Source organism: Mesoplodon mirus (genome assembly GCF_964341445.2).
Source record: "Mesoplodon mirus genome assembly, chromosome: 17".
NCBI lineage: Eukaryota > Metazoa > Chordata > Mammalia > Artiodactyla > Ziphiidae > Mesoplodon > Mesoplodon mirus.
In genome coordinates this window covers 25,367,241-25,387,836 of record NC_138993.1, presented here as the reverse complement: position 1 = coordinate 25,387,836, position 20,596 = coordinate 25,367,241, and the positions used below count along the sequence as shown (strand labels likewise).

General features: G+C 37.5%; 1 protein-coding gene across 2 annotated transcripts in view; it reads right to left on the bottom strand.

Moving 5' to 3' along the window:
* The window catches only part of SUGT1 (SGT1 homolog, MIS12 kinetochore complex assembly cochaperone), a 44,299-nt gene that overhangs the window by 8,339 nt on the left and 15,364 nt on the right, over positions 1–20,596 (bottom strand). For both annotated transcript variants that reach the window (XM_082602455.1, XM_082602456.1), the window contains 2 exons: positions 5,322–5,412; positions 1,026–1,207 (listed from right to left, as the gene is read on the bottom strand). In XM_082602455.1, the coding sequence (XP_082458581.1) occupies positions 1,026–1,207; positions 5,322–5,412 (273 nt within the window). The remainder of the gene's footprint in view (positions 1–1,025; positions 1,208–5,321; positions 5,413–20,596) is intronic.

Below are 20,596 nucleotides of genomic sequence, written 5' to 3'. Positions count from 1 at the left end.
GAGAAAACCCACGCGCAGCAATGAAGACCCAATGCAGCCAAAATAAATAAATAAATAAACAAACAAATAAATAAAAATGTTTTCTATCTTAACTGTCAATATCATGGTTGTAATATTGTAATTCTGCAAGACGTTTCTGCTGGGGAAAACTGTAAAGGACATAAGGGATCTCTATTACTTCTTCCAACTGCATGTGAGTCTACAATTATCTCAAAATAAAAAGTTTAATTAAAAACAATTCTTTTAAGGCAATAGTGAAAAGCACAATCATGATCAGTTACCACTTGGTAACTTACATGGAATATCTGAGCCACAAACACACTTATTACCTATATATTAATTTTAATTATTAAATAATAACTTTAACTTTCTACTGTAAATATAAATGCCTTAAAAGAAGACAGTGACATTTCCGGAGCTACGGGTAAAAGTCAAATGATTACAGCTTCAAGCAAAATCTACATGGTTCTACAGTGATGACTAGTCATTAAAATCTCAGAACTTGAGACCTAATTCAGGTGGTATTCATGCCCTGGCAAAAAACCTGAATTTTCTTAATCAATACGAAATTATTAACAAACCAATGAATAATTAATGTGCACCTTCTACTTGGCAAACACTGTTCTGGAAGTTTCCCTTCTATATTCTTCATCTGACACTGAGATTATACATGATACCAGAAGGTAAACACCGGAAGCTCACTCAGCTATTGTGATAAATCCAACTGGAATAACTCTATATCACCCACTAACTATAACCCTGGTATTTCTTAAGACTTCCCAGTTCTAACTCCCTGATGAAAAAATTTACTTGGAACATACCATTTGTTTCTCACCTCCTCCACAAGTTCCCAACTTCCTCAATAATTATTCTAAGTTTAGAACAAGAACAAATGTTCAGACAAAGTCCACTCAAAATGGCCTCCCAACTATAGTACATGCAATCTGATCTCAAATTACATACTTTTTTTTTTAATTTGTGAAATTTACTACTACAATAGATTTTCTTAAAGTTTATGTTCTTACAAATGATTTGTTCATGGCACGTTTCACTTCATCAGAACCATCTGAGTAGATCTGCTGAAATAATTTGTTTAAAGCTGCATCTCCCTCCAACTTCTCATTCTTTTCTTCTTCTTTGATCTCACCAACCAATTTATCCCAATTTCTTGTATAATGAGATGATGATGGATACAGGTTCTTTACATCTATGGAGTAAAAAAAGACAAAACTGATTAATCAACATGTGATTATGTCAAGCATATGTAACTTTCTGACCATGGTGTATACAACATCTTAGCAAATAGTTTTAAGTCACTGAATTTCATGTTTGTAATAAATGTCTTTCTGATATATAAATCTGATATATAAAAAACACTTCTAAAAACTGAATCAGTTAGCATAACGTAAAATCTGGGAATTTCTTTTGAGCAAAATATCTCAAAGTGTAAACTTTTGGTACATTATGCAAAATTAGATTAAAAAACAGATCCTTCGGGCTTCCCTGGTGGCGCAGTGGTTGAGAGTCTGCCTGCCGATGCAGGGGACACGGGTTCGTGCCCCGGTCTGGGAAGATCCCACATGCCGCGGAGTGGATGGGCCCGTGAGCCATGGCCGCTGGGCCTGCGCGTCCGGAGCCTGTGCTCCGCAATGGGAGAGGCCACAACAGTGAGAGGTCCGCGTACCACAAAAAAACAAAAAAACAAAAAAAACCCCCAGATCCTTCATGTTAATAATAGGAGAAACTGGGTGAGAAGCATACAGGAACTTTTATGTTTACAAAAAAAGGTGCAAAGATAGTACAAACAATTCTAAAAATAGTAATTTTTTTTAAAAGATGCTTCATTAACAAATTTCTCTAAACAGTTTTAATAAATGTTAAAAATGTGGCTTCTCCTGAGGTACTTATATCTTTCAGAGTAGAAATAAGCTGAAAGTAATGAATTGCCAGGCCATCTGCCCGTGAGTTAAGACTCCATCCTCTCCCCACATTAAAAATATTAGATTACTTCAGTAGGAGAAAACAATAAAGAATTCCTGAATGTTGAAAAATACGACATGTGATGATCTAGAGTTCAGTGCCCACATCATGCACACGTAGAAAATAATAATATTTGTAGGGCACATTGGGATAAACAGAGGCTGCTTGCAGCCAGAGAGGCAACGAACCCAGGGACTCAGGCACTGCCAAGGCTGCCCCAAAGACCAAGGGAATCAAGATCTTTGCACACAAGTAATTAAAAAGTAACTAAACAGGTTACCTAAGAGCTGTAAGAGCAGTTCTGTCCACTATTCAATGGAAATATAATGTAAGCCACAAATGCGACTCACATACATAATTTAAAAACTTCTAGTAGCCACATTACTAAAAAGAATCAGGTGAAATGTATCCTAATAATATGTTTTATTTAGCCTAATACATGCAAAATAATATCAGGTCAACATGAAATCAATATAAAAATATTAAGATATTTTATATTCTTTTGTTCATACTAAGTCTTCAAAATCTGGTATGTATTTTACATTTGGAGCACATCTCAATCCAGACTAGTCATATTCCAAGTGGTCAACAGGTACAGGTGGCCCGCAGCTACTACCCTGGACAGTCCAGCTATAGAGCTTTTAAAAAAACCTGATTCAAAATTTCCCTATGAGTATATTAGGACACATGAATGCTAGTCTAAATGCCCCTCTTGCACTGCTGCCTAGAGCTCTATATATGCCCTTTCTCAAAATAGTTGAGAAACTACTAATTGTTCATTCTGCTCTTCCATCCCACAACAAAACAAAACCACAGCACACCACAGTTTTATTCAGGGCAAGCATACTGTTTTCCACATTTTATCTACCGTTCCTCTAAAAGTAATCTCCTCTGTCTTCTGTACATTTTCACTACTAGCCAGGAAAACAAAAACATGCGTGCCATGGTAAATTAAGAACCTACGAAACATGGGTTTAATTAATCCTAATGCTGATTCGCCAGATGGGAGCACAGTTCTAATCTCCATTTCACAGATAAGAAAGCTGACCCAGATAGGTTAATCAACTTGCCCTTATCTGCAGTCTCCAGCTTGTCAAAACTCTGACAAGCATATTAACTCCTTACAAAAATATAACAGGTCAGGAGGAATAGCATCTTGAATCTCCAAGGCACTGAGTTTAGAGAGTTTGTAACTATAACACCAAAAAATCTTTAATCTCAGAAAAACGGTAACACCTGTAGAGATGGTAGATGAACTACGGAGAGACAGGTAACCTAACTTCCTTGCTTATTCACTATAATATTGATATCAAATAACTGCAAAGATACTCATGTCAGCAGAGACTTCCATTGTTAAAAATGCAGCAACAAGCAGTATCACACATGGGTTAGAAGAACCAGAGCCAGGCTCTAAAGAGCTGGATTTAGTCCCAGACAATGAAAACTGCTAGGTAATCTTAGGCAAGTTGCTTAACCTTTCTGAGCCTGTAAAATAGGAAGAACAATATTAGGCTACCTACTATCAGGGCTGCTGTTAGACTTAGGTGATATACTATACTTAAAGTGTTGATATTTCTTTTAAAAAATACTTTAAGCTATACATAAACCTCAATCCAAAAGTATCTGGGAGTCAGCCCCAAGAAAAGCGCATAACACCTTTACTATACCTTTCACATAAAGCGGGAAGCAGAAGCTTAATAAATAGCTTATATACCAATTTGAAGTATTTCAATTCTTAAAAATTATCTATTGGTGTCAATTCCCTGGCTTTGTTAATCATGCTATAGGTTAGTTACGGTATTATCATGCAGGGAAACTGGGTGAAGGGTACGTGGGAACTCTATTATTTCTGCAACTTCTCTTAGAATCTAAAATTATTTCAAAATAAAATTTAAAAATGATCTGTTGGCTAACTTAGTGTTTTCTACAAAGTGCCACAAGGAAATTGTATTTTCTGTTATAGAAGAAAGCAGTGAAAAATCTAAAAGTAGCTGAAACTTAGAGTTACCTCTTTTCAGTCATCAAATCAGAACATTATCTCTAATCAAAGGAACTTTCTCTCCATTCATTCATGAGGCCATTGCTATAAAATAGTCTTAGACTGCAGTTCTAAGTGTGTCCTACAGATTAATCATTCCATTAGAAAAATACCTATGTGCCTATTGCCTATGCTCAGAATTGACCACAACATAAAGTAATCTGTCCCTTAAAGGGTTAAGCAATCAACCTTAGTTTTCTACTCTACCCCTAAGCCTGCCTTAGGCCTTCATTAGCTGTTTGCCTCCACCTCTTAGAAATATACTGAGGGACTTCCCTGGTGGTGCAATGGTTAAGAATCTGCCTGCCAATGCAGGGGACACGGGTTCGATCTCCAGTCTGGGAAGATCCCACGTGCTGCGGAGCAACTAAGCCCGTGCGCCACAACTACTGAGCCTGCGCTCTAGAGCCCATGAGCCACAACTACTGAAGCCCGTGCTCCACAAGAGAAGCCCCCGCAACAAGAAGCCCGTGCACCACAACGAAGAGTGCCCCTGCTCGCCACAACTGGAGAAAGTCCGTGCGTAGCAACAAAGACCCAACACAGCCAAAAATAAATAAATAAATTTATTTTTTAAAAAAGACAAATATACTGAAATGGGGAACTTCTCTGGTGGTCCAGCGGTTAAGACTCGGTGCCCCCAATGCTGGGGGCCTGTTTGATCCCTGGTCGGGGAACCAAGATCCCACATGGCACAACTAAGTCTGTGTGCTAAAACTACTGAACCACATAACTAGAGAAGCCCGCACACCACAATGAAGACCCAGCACAGCCAAAACATGAGACACAGACAGAGAGAGAGAGACAGACAGAGAGACATAGACAGAGAGAGAGAGAGAAACGGGCTAGATACTTTTCACTGTGAAGCCCTGAAATTCCAGGAAATTAGAGTTGACATAATTAGAAGAAACAGAAAGGAATAAATAAGAGGGGAGAAGAGAAGAGGAGGAAATACATCAGCAGAGTAAACTACTAATTCACGTAAAACACAGAAAGAAAAAATAGGAAAGGCCAACACACAAAAGGCAACAACCCCCAACTGACGTCACAAACTGACACGATAAACAATAAATCCCAATTCCCTCTGGGCTTTTGCTGCCATTTATCTGTATTCTTATGGAGTTTAAGAAGTTAGAACCATCATAAGAAATACTCTGTTTTCATTACAGAGCAACCTCCTTATATTCAATGTATCTTACCTTGGGAACATAAATAATGAAAGCAGAAAGAATATTCATTACTATTTAATTTCAACTATATAACACAATATGAATTTAAAGCTCATCAAGGCCAGAAAACAAACCTGTTATGAACGGTCTGGGGTTAGGCACATCTCCTTGTCCCTCTAGCTTTTCCCATCTCACAGCCTCTGGCTTTTTCATTTTAATTTCAATCTGGAGGAAACACCAAATAAAATCTATTATTCAATGTAAAATACACAAAACAGTGAAAAAAATGCAATTTCTTTAACTTATCAATGTTTTATAGGAATTAATAGTGTCTTCGAACAGTTTCCTTAAACTATACAAAGTTAAATTCGAAAAACTTGAAACATTTATTTTGTTTCTACTTAAAAGCCACCCTTCAAAAACAATATACATACACACTATAAACTACAATTAAGAGTCTTGAAATCCATATGCTTTTCTTCTTCTAAAGCAGTGTTGTCAATCAGGGGTAATTCTGTCCCCCGGGGAAATCTGGCAATGTCTGGAGACACTGCTGGATCATCACAACTGAGGTGGGAGTGAGGAGTGACATGGGGTACTGCTAAACATCCTACAACATACAGGGCAACTCCCATGACAAAGAATTATCCAGCCCCAAATGTTAACAGTGCCCACCACTGAGAAACCATGTTCTAAAGGAATTACTATATTTGCATGTACATTAACCTGTTTTTAGAGTAGAGAAATTCATTCCATTGTATAAAAATGATACAAGTGAAACTGAGGGCAGTCATCAGTTAGATCCCTTAAACTATAACTTGCTTGATAAATAACATCCTGTAACCTGCCTTCACTGATTAAGCTCACTTTAATTGTTCTTGCAAATTGCATACCCTCCAAGTTTCATGTAGCTTGAACAACGTATCACAAGACTCCTTTAACCATCCCCTATATAAAACACCTCTGATATATAGGGCATTATAGTAATGGTAACTGTTTTCCAGGAACATGGAGCTACTCTTGCTCAGTTCAAACCCGTCAAGACCACTGACCACTCAACTGGGCCGTCTCAAGAATCTCATGGATGACCTTTTGACATCAGAGGGCAAAAAATCTTCACCCCCAAATCATGCTAACGCCATTTTCTGAACATGCATCCCATGAAGAAGCATGTAACTCAGATATGCCTACACAGAACACCGATGACCTCACTTCATCATCGTTTCCCACACCTCAGACCAACTTGCTTCTTTATCCCATAAATATCCCAAGCCCCTCACCTCTGGTGAGGCAGATACAAGATTTGTTCTCCCATCTCCTCATTCGGCTGCCTCACGAACAAACCCTTTCCCTTTTGCAAACCCCAGTGTCCCAGTGTTTGGCTTGCTGTGCACTGGGTAAATGGACCTGGTTTGATAACACAAGTTATGCTAACATTTTTACAATCATTCGTTCAATAATCATCAAACACCTACTGTGACCAAGAAATAGTCTTCAGGAATGTGAGGGATTTTTTAAATACTAAAGGCATTATCCTTGACCATTCAGTAGTATGTGAAATACTTGAAAAAAAAGTTACTCAAAAGGCAACTAAATGTTCTAAAAGCTCAGGACAGATCACACCTGGCTGTGAATAGGACAGGTTTCGGGGCACCTTGCAGGGCTGTGAGGGGTAGGAGCATGTGCAATGGTGGAAAGGTTAGGTCTCCAGAGGCAAAGGGAACTGCATAAAACTGAAGCCCTGAGGCATGAAAGGACACACTGCATCAGGCAGCAGGATGTGTGTCAGAGCAGTGAAAAATACAGAAGGAAAAAAGGTGTAAGACAGACCATGAGGAGCTTTGGAAGGCTGAACTAAGGCCATTTACTACAATGAAATGTTAAAAGCATCCTAAAAGCATCTTTAACTCTCTAATCAAGGCTGCTCCCTTAGAATCTACCCTTAACCCTAACATACACTCGCATAGCATTTACCTTATGCTTTCCTTATTCAAATAATGCTCTCGCCCTCATTTTTAGCCTAGCAAAAATAAGCATTTATAGTGCTGGTAAACACAGTTATAATTATTATGCAAATAGTTTAAGAATCAAATTAGAATTTTATATTCTAGCGCTTTTTCTAAGAAAAAAATTACTACTTTTGTAAGTAGAAAAAACACCCAGAAGACAGACTTTACAAAAAGAAAAGCCTACTGTGTCACACTTTGGTTCTTTGACCCCTTTGGGGAAGATGAATCATTTAAATTAACAATTACTGGTAATCTTTCTACCAACAGTATTTAGGGGGAGAATCCTTAAAATGTGCATTTTAAAATACTTTAACAAAACACTAAAAGAGGGCCTCCCTGGTGGCGCAGTGGTTGAGAGTCCGCCTGCCGATGCAGGGGACACGGGTTCGTGCCCCGATCCCGGAAGATCCCACATGCCGCGGAGCGGCTGGGCCCGCGAGCCATGGCCGCGGAGCCTGTGTGTCCGGAGCCTGTGCTCCGCAACGGGAGAGGCCACAACAGTGAGAGGCCCGCGTACAGCAAAAAATAAATAAATAAATAAATAAATAAATAAATAAATAAAAGGATCTCCAGAATTCCCTAAAATGAACTATGATTAACTTTTATAAAGTAAAATACTATCACTATTTTTTCATACACAGTATTAAGTGAAAGTACTCTGATTATTTTAAGCTGTCACTGCTGGGATATTTATCAAAAAGGGTCAGAAGTCCAACAGCTGGCAATGACACAGAAATAGTTACTGAAAAGGACTATTAATATTATACTAAAATTTAAAACTGCATCTTGCTCCTTTAATTTTCAACTCATCCAGAAATGAAGACCTCACAAACAGCGTGTACATCCAAACTATCCTTAACTAACCTCAGCCACGGGGCACCCTATATCCACGCGTGTTCCGGAGCTAAGCACCATCTATAAAAAGTCCCTTGTTTCACATGAAGAGCAGTCACATCTCTGAAAGCCTCTATGACCTAAATAATTGTGCACTATGAACAAAGAGCCTTTATAAAGCCAAAGCCCTAAGTCACAACCTGTTTCAACTGAGACATGCTGACCTGAACTTGAAATTATACTTAATCCATTCATTAAAAGAGGTACACATAATAAACCATTTAAAACAGCTTTTTTAAAAGGTAAAAGGGGGGAGACTAATATTCTATGAATTCCTTTTTACACCTACTTCACTTTTAATGCTTATATATGCTTTTAAAAATGATTCTGACAGATACTTCTCAAATTACCACCAGTACAAGTTCAGATATTTTTATTGGGACCATTAATCAGCCATTCTATTTTTATTTAAGTCAAAAATAATTTAAAAGTTAACTTTGGTAGTTTATAACTAATGAGAACCTACTGTATAGCACAGAGAACTCTACTCAGTGCTCTGTGGTGACCTAAATGGGAAGGAAATCCAAAAACGAAGGGATATATGAATATGTATAGCTGATTCACTTTGCTGTACAGTAGAAACGAACACAGCTTTGTAAAGCAACTGTACTCCAATTAAAAAAAAAAAAAAAAACCTTTGGTAGTTTGCTTGAATGTTGCTCTCATATGCACAGGGAAGGCTTTCAATGTGCCATAATATCCCAAAGCAGTATTCACAAACTACTAATAAGAATCCCTCTTCTGTTGGGTTGTCAGTTTTCAATATTATGTGTACTACCACCCACTTCTAAGGTCTCCTTTGCACAGCAGAGAGTTTAATTTTTTCCAATGAATGGAACTTCAGGTTTAAAGAAAAGCCATACTGCTAAAGGATCATGGCTCTTCCAGACACTACCTTCTTAAAAAGAGGTAAGTGACCTCCCACTTACTACTACAAATTGATGGTGAAGGAATCTTTCCCAGAGACTAGAGGGCTGTGCAGTTTACCGGTAAACTTTTTTTTCTGGCAAACTTTTGAGAACCATCTGTTTCAAGCCTGCAGTCAATAAATCAGTGTTTCCTGATCTCTAGAATGCAGCTTTTCCAGTATTCTCTCACTCAGCTCTTTGCACATTTAATTACTGTATCAAAACCCTCTGTCTAATATTAGAATAGCTCAGTCTTCCCTGAGGCCAGACTGCACATCTACTGTCTTTATTTTTACACTCAAATCATTTTATAATTGTTTTTAATGCAAAAGATGGTAATGAATGAAGAGGAACTGAGTAAACTTCTCCAAAGTTCTAGAAGCTCAGTTCAAGTATTTACTGAGTACCTACTGTGAGCCAGGCACTGTGCTGGTGCATAAGACCACCACCTCTATTCTTCTTGAAGAAATCAATCAGAAGACACATTCCCATAAACAAAAAATTCCAGCATCCATCATCTGTAGTGACAGACCTAAGTTTTGGGAAATATCTAATTATCTGGAAGGAAGTATGCCAAAATGTCATCAGTAATGTGACTGAGTGATTACATTCTCAGCTCACTTATATTTTTCCAAATTTTCTATGATATGCATTTATTGCTTTTACAACCTGAATAAAAATCTAAATCATCAGTATTAAATAATAGCAGTAATATTTACTGAGCACTTATTACATACCCCATGTACTAAGTGCTTCATATACATCATCTCACTTAACAGAAAGTGAGAGGAGAAAACCACCTATATTTTAGAAATGAGAGAGCCCATAAATAGAGTAACCTGCTGGAAGTGTCTTTTTCTGCTAGTTTTACTTATTTTATTTCCTCAGAAGTAAGCAGAGGTTGAGGACAAGTCCAAAACAGTCAGTTGTGTAATTCCAAAAGAGTCACAAATAGGTGCCACTTGCTGGATGTATGACTAATCACATTGAGCCTCAGTTTCGCTTGTAAGATGGGATTAATAGGGTCTACCTCACTTAGGATTCTTTTGAGGATTAAATAAAACCGCATATGAAAACAATATAGCATTGTGTCTGGCAAGAAACAACTGAATGCTATTATGAATATCTTCATCATTGTTACAATTAGCTGAAAATCTGGGCACATTATTTTACATCTCTAAGTTCAGTTTCCATACCTGTAAAAAGGTAATAACAATACCTACACCATGCAGTAACTGTGAGGACTACATGGGATAATACACAGCAATCAAAACAGTTACCTACTGTAATTCTCCAAAGGTCAAACAACATGGCATTGGCTAAATAAGCTACAGTAAATGCCTATCATGAAATACTTTGCTATAAAACATCTAAGGGCATAAAAAAAATACCCATAATGAATAAGTTTAACAAGACAGCTACAGACAGTATGGACAGTAAAATCCTTTTCTTTTGAAAATAAATGTATATACATTAATAGAAAAGGCAGCTCTACAATTTGTGGGTATCAGCAACTAAAGTTATTTAAAAACACAAACAACAACAACAAAAAAAAAACCCTATTACCACAACCATATCGAAAAAGCATAACAAAACAATAATCCAAAACCCCACACACATCTGTGTGTTTAAAAAAGCAGTAGTATCCTGCCGGGACACCTCCAACCCCATTATATCATCATTAAGATTCTTCTAGGAATATCAAGAAAAGGAATTTTAAAACTTCTCAAATTTTAGTGGGTTAAGAAGGCAGAAGGGGGCTCTTTGTCTCTAAGACACACATTTTTATTTCCCACAATTTCAGTTAAAAGCCTTCATATTTTATATTGATATAATACAAAAAATTACTTTGACTAAAAATAGGAACACAAGAACATTTCCACAAGGGCAAATTTACTCCAAAGGATTCTGAGAATTCTAATTTTTTCTTACAGGAAGTGAATATTAATCTTTAAAATGAATATTTCACAGCATAGATGTTACTGAAGTTATAATCCTGTGATTGTGATAAGAGAATATTGTCATGATATTAACAAAATGAAATAAAAGAACCATTCAGTTTCTTAATTAAAAAAATGGATTAATAGGCAGATATGTAAGCTGGTATTCAGTAGAACGTAGAAATAACTATCAAAGGTACTAAAAAAATATGAATTCTGACTAAGAAAAACATATTACATATTACACTGTAAAACATTTAATTAAAGGAATTCCCCAGCAGTCCAGTGGTTAGGACTCAGCACTTTCACTGCCAGGGCCCAGGTTCAATCCCTGGTCAGGGAATTAAGATCCTGCAAGCTGAGCAGTGTGGCACCACCGCCCCCACCCCGAAAAAAAAAAATTTAGTTAAGAAATGCTATTTCTGTACCTTAAGGATACTTACTACCTCTTCCTCTTTTCATTGCAAATTATATTTCGTTTAAATTAATAACACTTAACCAATGGTTATACATAAATATGCAACATGCATATTTGAAGGTGAGAAAGAAAACAGGATTCTCAAAAGGCAAAGAAACAGCCCTTTTAAACCACAGATTTTACAGAATCTCTAATTTCAGGAATATTTTTCCCAAGCAAAATGCACTCTTTTATCCAACCACATAAATGATTCAAGACACCTGCAAACGTATGAAAAGCAAATTACTATTTTTCCCTTTTAGTGTCATCACTAAACAAGACTCAGTAACCCAGAGAAACATTTCCAGTATTTTAACATTGTCTCCCTCTGCTGTATAAAAAGATTCAAAAATTTCATCATTTCCATTAAGATATAATTAAGTACAATTCTTTCCATTTGTTTCCCATAAAACACAGCTTAAAAACTGGTAGTTTAACAAATTAATATATATTACTTTGGGCTAGGACCATAAAAATAATCATCCTCCCAAATATATCCTACAAATATAAATTCTTTAGTCCAGACAGAAAAACCTATGAAAAGAAGCAACTGCTTTACAGAAGGATAAGTATTTTTCCTGGGCCACACTGAACAATTTAGTAACTTGTGAACTTGGGGAAGGCATTTTAAGTCCATGAACCTCAATTTCTTTTCACCTGTAAAACTAAGAAGGAAAATACTTACTACACCCTGCCAACTTCATAAGGCCAACATCAGAATCCAATATAAATTCATTCTCTGAACAATTACTGACCACCCACTCACTACAAACAGTGCCTAGGGCTAAGGCTGCCAAATTTAGCAAATGAAACATACTTATATTTAAAAATTATTCACTGATTGCCAGCCCACCAAGCTGAGGTGTCAGATCAGCCATTTCTCACTAGTCACTGATGTGAAGTGCCGGGTGTGAGGCCTCTGCATGAAGCACCCTGTGAACAAGTGAAACTAGAGGAAGCACAAAGGAAAAGAAAAAAGAAAAGAACTGTGTCTTGAGAATTCCTCTTGCAAGAGCACTGTAATCACAACTAACTGCTGAACAATCATCGACAGGAAGACACTAGAACTAACCAAAAAAAGATACCCCACATCCAAAGACAAAGGAGAAGATGCAATGAGATGGTAGGAGGGGCACAATCACAATAAAATCAAATCCCATAACCACTGGGTGGGTGACTCACAAACTGGAGAACACTTATACCACGGAAGTCCACCCACTGGAGTGAAGGTTCTGAGCCCCATGTCAGGCTTCCCAACCTGGGGGTCCGGTAACGGGAGGAGGAATTCCTAGAGAATCAGACTTTGAAGGTGAGCGGGATTTGATTGCAGGACTTTGACAGGGCTGGGGGAAACACAGACTCCACTCTTGGAGGGCACACACAAAGTAGTGTGCACACCAGGACCCAGGGGAAAGGAGCAGTGACCCACAGGAGACTGAACCAGACCTACCTGCTAGTACTGTAGGGTCTCCAGCAGAGGCAGGGGGCAGACGTGGCTCACCACAGGGACAAGGACACTCGCAGCAGAAGTTCTGGGAAGTACTCCTTGGTGAACCCTCCTGGAGTCTGCCATTAGCCCCACCAAAGAGCCAGGTAGGCTCCAGTGCTGGGTCACCTCAGGTCAAACAACCAAAAGGGAGGAACGCAGCTCCACCCATCAGGAGACAAGTGGATTAAAGTTTTACTGAGCTCTGCCCACCAAAGTAACACCCAGCTCTACCCACCACCAGTCCCTCCTATCAGGAAGCTTGCACAAGCCTCTTAGATAGCCTCATTCACCACATGGCAGACAGCAGAAGCAAAAAGAACTATAATCCTGCAGCCTGTGGAATGAAAACCATAATGACAGAAAGACAGACAAAATAAAAAGGCAGAGGACTATGTACCAGATGAAGGAAAAAAATAAAACCCCAGAAAAACAACTAAATGAAGTGGAGATAGGCAACCTTCCAGAAAAAGAATTCAGAATAATGAGAGTGAAGATGATACAGGACCTTGGAAAAACAATGGAGGCAAAGATCAAGAAGATGCAAGAAATGTTTAACAAAGACCCTGAAGAGTTAAAGAACAAACACCTAGAAGAATTAAAGAACACACGAACAGAGACGAACAACACAATAACTGAAATGAAAAATACACTAGAAGGAACCAACAGCAGAATAACTGAGGCAGAAGAATGGATAAGTGACCTGGAAGACAGAATGGTGGAATTCACTGCTGCGGAACAGAATAAAGAAAAAAGAATGAAAAGAAATGAAGACAGCCTAAGAGAACTCTGGGACAACATTAAATGCACCAACATTGACATTATAGGGGTCTCAGAAGGAGGAGAGAGAGAAAGGACCCAAGAAAATATTTGAAGAGATTATAGTTGAAAACTTCCCTAACATAGGAAAGGAAATAGCCACCCAAGTCCAGGAAGCTCAGAGAGTCCCAGGCAGGATAAACCCAAGGAGAAACAGGCTGAGACATATAGTAGTCGAAATGACAAAAATTAAAGGCAAAGAAAAATTATTAAAAGCAACAAGGGAAAAACGACAAATAACATACAAGGGAGCTCCCATAATGTTAACACTGATTTCTCAGCAGAAAATCTACAAGCCAGAAGGAAGTGGAATGATATATTTAAAGTGATGAAAGGGAAGAACCTACAATCAAGATTATTCTACCCAGAAAGGATCTCATTCAGATTTGACAGAGAAATCAAAAGCTTTACAGACAAGGAGAAGCTAGGTAAGAGAATCCAGCACCACCAAACCAGCTCTACAACAAATGCTAAAGGAACTTCTCTAAGTGGGAAACACAAGAGAAGAAAAGAACCTACAAAAACAAACTCAAAACAATTAAAAACATGGTAACAGGAACACGTATTGATAATTACCTTAAACGTGAATGGATTAAATGCTCCAACCAAAAGACACAGGCTTGCTGAAAGGATACAAACACAAGACCCACATATATGCTGTCTACAAGAGATCCACTTCAGACCTAGGGACACATACGCACTGAAAGTGAGAGGATGGAAAAAGATATTCCATGCAAATGGAAATCAAAAGAAAGCTGGAGCAGCAATACTCATATCAGATAAAATAGACTTTAAAATAAAGAATGTTACAAGAGACAAGAAAGGACACTACCTAATGATTAAGGGATTAATGCAAAATGAAGATATAACAATTATAAATATATATGTACCCAACAAAGGTGCACCTCAATACATAAGGCAAATGCTAACAGCTATAAAACAGAAAATTGACAGTAAGACAATAATAGTGGGGGACCTTAACACCTCACTTACACCAATGGACAGATAATCCAGACAGAAAATTAATAAGGAAACACAAGCTTTAAGTGACACATGAGACCAGACAGATTTAATTGATGTTTATAGGACATTCTATCCGAGAACAGATTACACTTTCTTCTCAAGTGTGCATGGAACATTCTCCAGGATAGACCACATCCTGGGTCACAAATCAAGCCTCGGTAAATTTAAGAAAACTGAAATCATATCAAGCATCTTTTCTGACCACAACGCTATGAGATTAGAAGTCAATTACAGAGAAAAAAAGGTAAAAAACACAAACACGTGGGATGTGGCAAAAGCAATTCTAAGAGGGAAGTTTACAGCGGTACAATCCTACCTCCAGAAACAAGAAAAATCTCGAATAAAAAATCTAAACTTACACCTAAAGGAACTAGAGAAAGAACAAACAAAACCCAAAGTTAGTAGAAGCAAAAAAATCATAAAGATCAGAGCAGAAATAAATGAAATAGAAACAAAGAAAACAACAGCAAAGATCAATAAAACTAAAAGCTGGTTCTTTGAGGACATAAACGAAATTGAGAAACCTTTAGCCAGACTCATCAAGAAAAAGAGGGAGAGGACTCAAATCAATAAAAATCAGAAATATAAAAGAAGTTACAATGGACACCACAGAAATACAAAGCATCATAAGAGACTACTACAAGCAACTCTAGGCCAATAAAATGGACAACTTGGAAGAAATGGACAAATTCTTAGAAAGGTATAACCTTCCAAGGCTGAACCAGGAAGAAATAGAAAATATGAACAGACCAATCACAAGTAATGAAATTGAAACTGTGATTAAAAATTTTCCCATAAACAGAAGTCCAGGACCAGATGGCTTCACAGGTGAATTCTATCAAACATTTAGAGAAGAGCTAACACCCATCCTTCTCACACTCTTCCAAAAAATTGCAGAGGAAGGAACACTCCCAAACTCATTCTCTGAGGCCACCATCACCCTGATACCAAAACCAGACAGATACTACAAAAAAAGAAAATTTCAGACCAGTATTAAAAGGATCATACACCATGATCAAGTGGGACTTATCCCATGGATGCAAGGATTCTTCAGTAGAGGCAAATTAATACACCATATTAACAAACTGAAGAATGAAAGCCACATGATCATCTCAATAGATGCAGAAAAAGCTTCTGACAAAATTCAACACCCATTTATGATAAAAACTCTCCAGAAAGTGGACATAGAGGGAACCTACATCAACATAATAAAGGCCATATATGACAAACACACAGCAAACATCATTCTCAATGGTGAAAAACTGAAAGCATTTCCTCTAAGATCAGGATCTAAGATCAGGAACAAGACAAGGATGTTCCCTCTTGCCACTATTATTCAACACAGTTTTGGAAGTCCTAGCCATGGCCATCAGAGAAGAAAAAGAAATAAAAGGAATACAAATTGGAAAAGAAAAAGTAAAACTGTCATTCTTTGCAAATTACACAATACTATACATAGAGAATCCTAAAGATGCCACCAGAAAACCACTAGAGCTAATCAATGAATTTGGTAAAGTTGCAGGATACAAAATTAATGCACAGAAATCTCTTGCATTCCTATACACTAACAACAAAAGATCAGAAAGAAATTAAGGAAACAATCCCATTCACCACTGCAACAAAATAGAATAAAATACCTAGGAATAAACCTACCTAAGGAGGTAAAAGACCATACTCAGAAAACTATAAGACACTGATGAAAGAAATCAAAGATGACAAAAACAGATGGAGAGATATGCCATGCTCTTGGACTGGAAGAATCAATATTGTGAAAATGACTATACTACCCAAAGCAATCGAAAGATTCAATGCAATCTCTATCAAATTACCAATGGCATTTTTTACAGAACTAGAGCAAAAAATCTTAAAATTTGTATGGAGACACAAAAGACCCCGAATAGCCAAAGCAATCTTGATGGAAAAAAACAGAGCTGGAGTAATCAGGCTTCCTGACTTCAGACTATACTACAAAGCTACAGTAATCAAGACAATATGGTACTGGCACAGAAACAGAAATATAGATCAATGGAAGAGGACAGAAAGCCCAGAGATAAACCCACACACCTATGGTCAAGTAATCTACGACAAAGGAGGCAAGGATATACAATGGAGAAAAGACAGTCTCTTCAATAAGTGGTGCTGGGAAAACTGGACAGCTACATGTAAAAAAATGAAATTAGAACATTACCTAACACCATACACAAAAATAAACTCAAAATGGATTAAAGACCTAAATATAAGACCAGACACTATAAAACTCTTAGAGGAAAACACAGGAAAAACACTCTTTGACATAAATCACAGCAAGATCTTTTTTGACCCACATCTTAGAGTAATGGAAATAAAACCAAAAATAAACAAATGGGACCTAACGAAACTTCAAAGCTTTTGCACAGCAAAGGAAACCATAAATAAGACGGAAAGACAACCCTCAGAATGGGAGAAAATATTTGCAAACAAATCAATGGACAAAGGATTAATCTCTACAATATATAAACAGCTCATGCAGCTCAATATTAAAAAAACAAACCCACTCAAAAAATGGGCAGAAGGTCTTCCCTGCTGGTGCAGTGATTAAGAATCCGCCTGCCAATGCAGGGGACATGGGTTCGAGCCCTGGTCCGGGAAGATCCCACATGCCACGGAGCAACTAAGCCTACGTGCCGCACAACTACCGAAGCCTGCGCGCCTAGAGCCCGCGCTCCACAAGAGAAGCCACCACAACGAGAAGTGCACGCACTGCAACGAAGAGTAGCCCCCGCTCACCACAACCAGAAAAAGCCTGCACGCAGCAACAAAGACCCAATGCAGCCAAAAATAAATAAATAAAATAAAATTTATATATTAAGAAAAAAGGGCAGAAGACCTAAATAGACATTTCTCCAAAGAAGACATACAGACATACAGATGGCCAAGAGACACATGAAAAGATGCTCAACATCACTAATTAATAGAGAAATGCAAATCAAAACTACAATGAAGTATCACCTCACACTGGTCAGAATGAATGGGCATCATCAGAAAATCTACAAACAACAAATGCTGGAGAGGGTGTGGAGAAAAGGGAACCCTCTTGCACTGCTGGTGGGAATGTGAATTGGTACAGCCACTATGGAGAACAGTATGGAGGTTCCTTAAAAAACTAAAAACAGAACTACCATATGACCCAGCAATCCCACTACTGGGCATATACCCAGAGAAAACCATAATTCAAAAAGAGACATGTACCACAATGTTCACTGCAGCTCTATTTACAATAGCCAGAACATGGAAACAACCTAAGTGTCCATCAACAAATGAATGGATAAAAAAGATGTGGCACATATATACAATGGAATATTACTCAGCCATTAAAAGAAACAAAACTGAGTTATTTGTAGTGAGGTGGATGGACCTAGAGTCTGTCACATGCAGTGAAGTCAGAAAGAGAAAAACCAATACCGTATGCTAACACATACATATGAAATCTAAAAAAAAAAAAAAATGTTTCTGAAGAACCTAGTGGCAGGACAGAAATAAAGACACAGACATAGAGAATGAACTTGAGGACACGGGGAGGGGTAAGGGTAAGCTGGGATGAAGTGAGAGAGTGGCATTGACATATACCAAATGTAAAATAGTTAATGGGAAGCAGCCGCATAGCATAGGGAGATCAGCTCGGTGCTTTGTGACCACCTATAGGGGTGGGATAGGGAGGGTGGGAGGGAGACGCAAGAGGGAAGGGATATGGGGATATATGCATACTTATAGCTGATTCACTTTGTTATACGGCAGAAACTAACACAACATTGTAAAGCAATTATACTCCAATAAAGATGTTAAAAAATAAATTCAAAAATAAATAAATAAATAAACTGTGGTACGTCGAAAATGACAAGACAAATGCACCCCAATGTTCACTGCAGCACTATTTACAACAGGCAGGTCATGGAAGCAACCTAAATGCCCACCGACAGATGAATGGATGAAGAAGATGTGGTACATATATCCGATGGAATACTAGCCATAAAAAGGAAAGAAACTGGGTCATTTGTAAAGACATGGATGGACCTAGAGACTATCATACAGAGTGAAGTAAGTCAGAAAGAGAAAAACAAATATTGTATATTAACGCATATGTGTGGAATCTAGAAAAATGGTACAGATGAACACCAGTTTGCAAGGCAGAAATTAAGACACAGATGTAGAGAACAAACGTATGGACACCAAGGGGGGAAAGCGGGGGCGGGGTGGTGGTGGGATGAATTGGGAGATTGGGATTGACATATACACAGTGATGTGTATAAAACAGATAATAAGAACCTGCTGTATAAATAATAAATAAATAAAATAAAATTCAGAAAAATAAAAATAGAAAGTTAGCTGGGCATCCTATACTGTATCTGGTAACCCTACCTGAAGCACATACAGAGACACAAATATGACACCTTCTTATCTTCAGAAGACTTACTAAGAGTAAGGGAAATAAATGTGTACATATAAACAAACTACTACACAGGAAAGGAAAGTAGTTATGTAGCATTTAAAGAAAGGAGCAAGGAGCAAAAAAGGCAAACTGGGAACACAGTAAGAGGGGCTGAGGAACGGTTAGAATCAATAAGCACTCATAAGATTCAAAGGAGAATAAAGAGTAAGACAGGACGCTGCTTAGTTAAATCCTCGATTGTAGCCACACATACTTGTGTATTCACCAACCACACTATTCCATTATACAAGGTGGCTCAGTAACACAGGTTTTTAAATTATTTGCCATCTATCACACAAGTCAATTTAAATTACTTCAAAAAAACATGCATTAACAACCTCTCAATAGAAAGATGTATAAAAATGCCAAACTCCTAATTTTCTGACCTATCTCCCTCTCAAATCTAGTTATAGTTTTGTGCTTATTGTACCCAATATTATCTTATTAAATTCTACCCAATGTGGATGGGGCCAGTAAGACGAAAATCTTCACAGTACGTCACCCTTTTTCTCACTTTCTATTATCCAAGCAACTGTTTCCTATCTCTGCCTCTTAAGTAAACAGCTCTGTACTTTGTACATTTCAAATAGATAAGTGAGCAGATCATTTTTAACTAGATGCAAAAACTACTGCTTCTTTACTTCTTTACTTCCTGCTCCAACCCTCTTCAGGTGTCCCCTTCTTCACGCAGGCCCAGTTACCATTCTTCATGACACAGGCCAACCCCGACTCTATTCTATGATAGGAAAATCCACACAACTAAACTCAAAAGTTAAATAACACACTGTGTTGCAGGACATATGCATAAAAAAGGTGTAGTCATGGAATTTATATCATTCTTTCTCATTAACTCATCATATACCTTCATACAATCTTACAGATGAAAGGATTTCAGAGTTCACAGTCCATATCCCTCTCATTTTTACAGATGCTGAAAATCTTGTCCTATGTGTGACTACTCTAAATTCACAGGGCAAGCAAAGAACCAGTCAGATTTTTTGATTTTCAGTTTAGTATTTTTCCTGCTAAATTGTACTTCTACCTACTCGTACTACATCTTTTGACTGGTAGCTGATATATTCCATGAATTTTAATTCTATTGCATATTTTTACTTCATTTTGAAAATATAAAGAAATCTAAAAATTATGTTTACTCAAACTGCAATTTAAATTATTCATTAATCCTTCATAACAAAGTAACCTAAAAGTCAGCTTAACTAAAAAACAAGAAAGCAGATTCATCTTTATAGTAGTCTGTATTTTTAACTGCATAAGAAAGTGTGAGGGAAGTATTTGTATATCACAACAGACCAAACTGACAAGTTCAAGACATGAGACACTGTCAATATCAAATCTTAAAAAAATGCTAATCACTGTATCTTTTATGAAAACCTCTTTATTGAGAAGT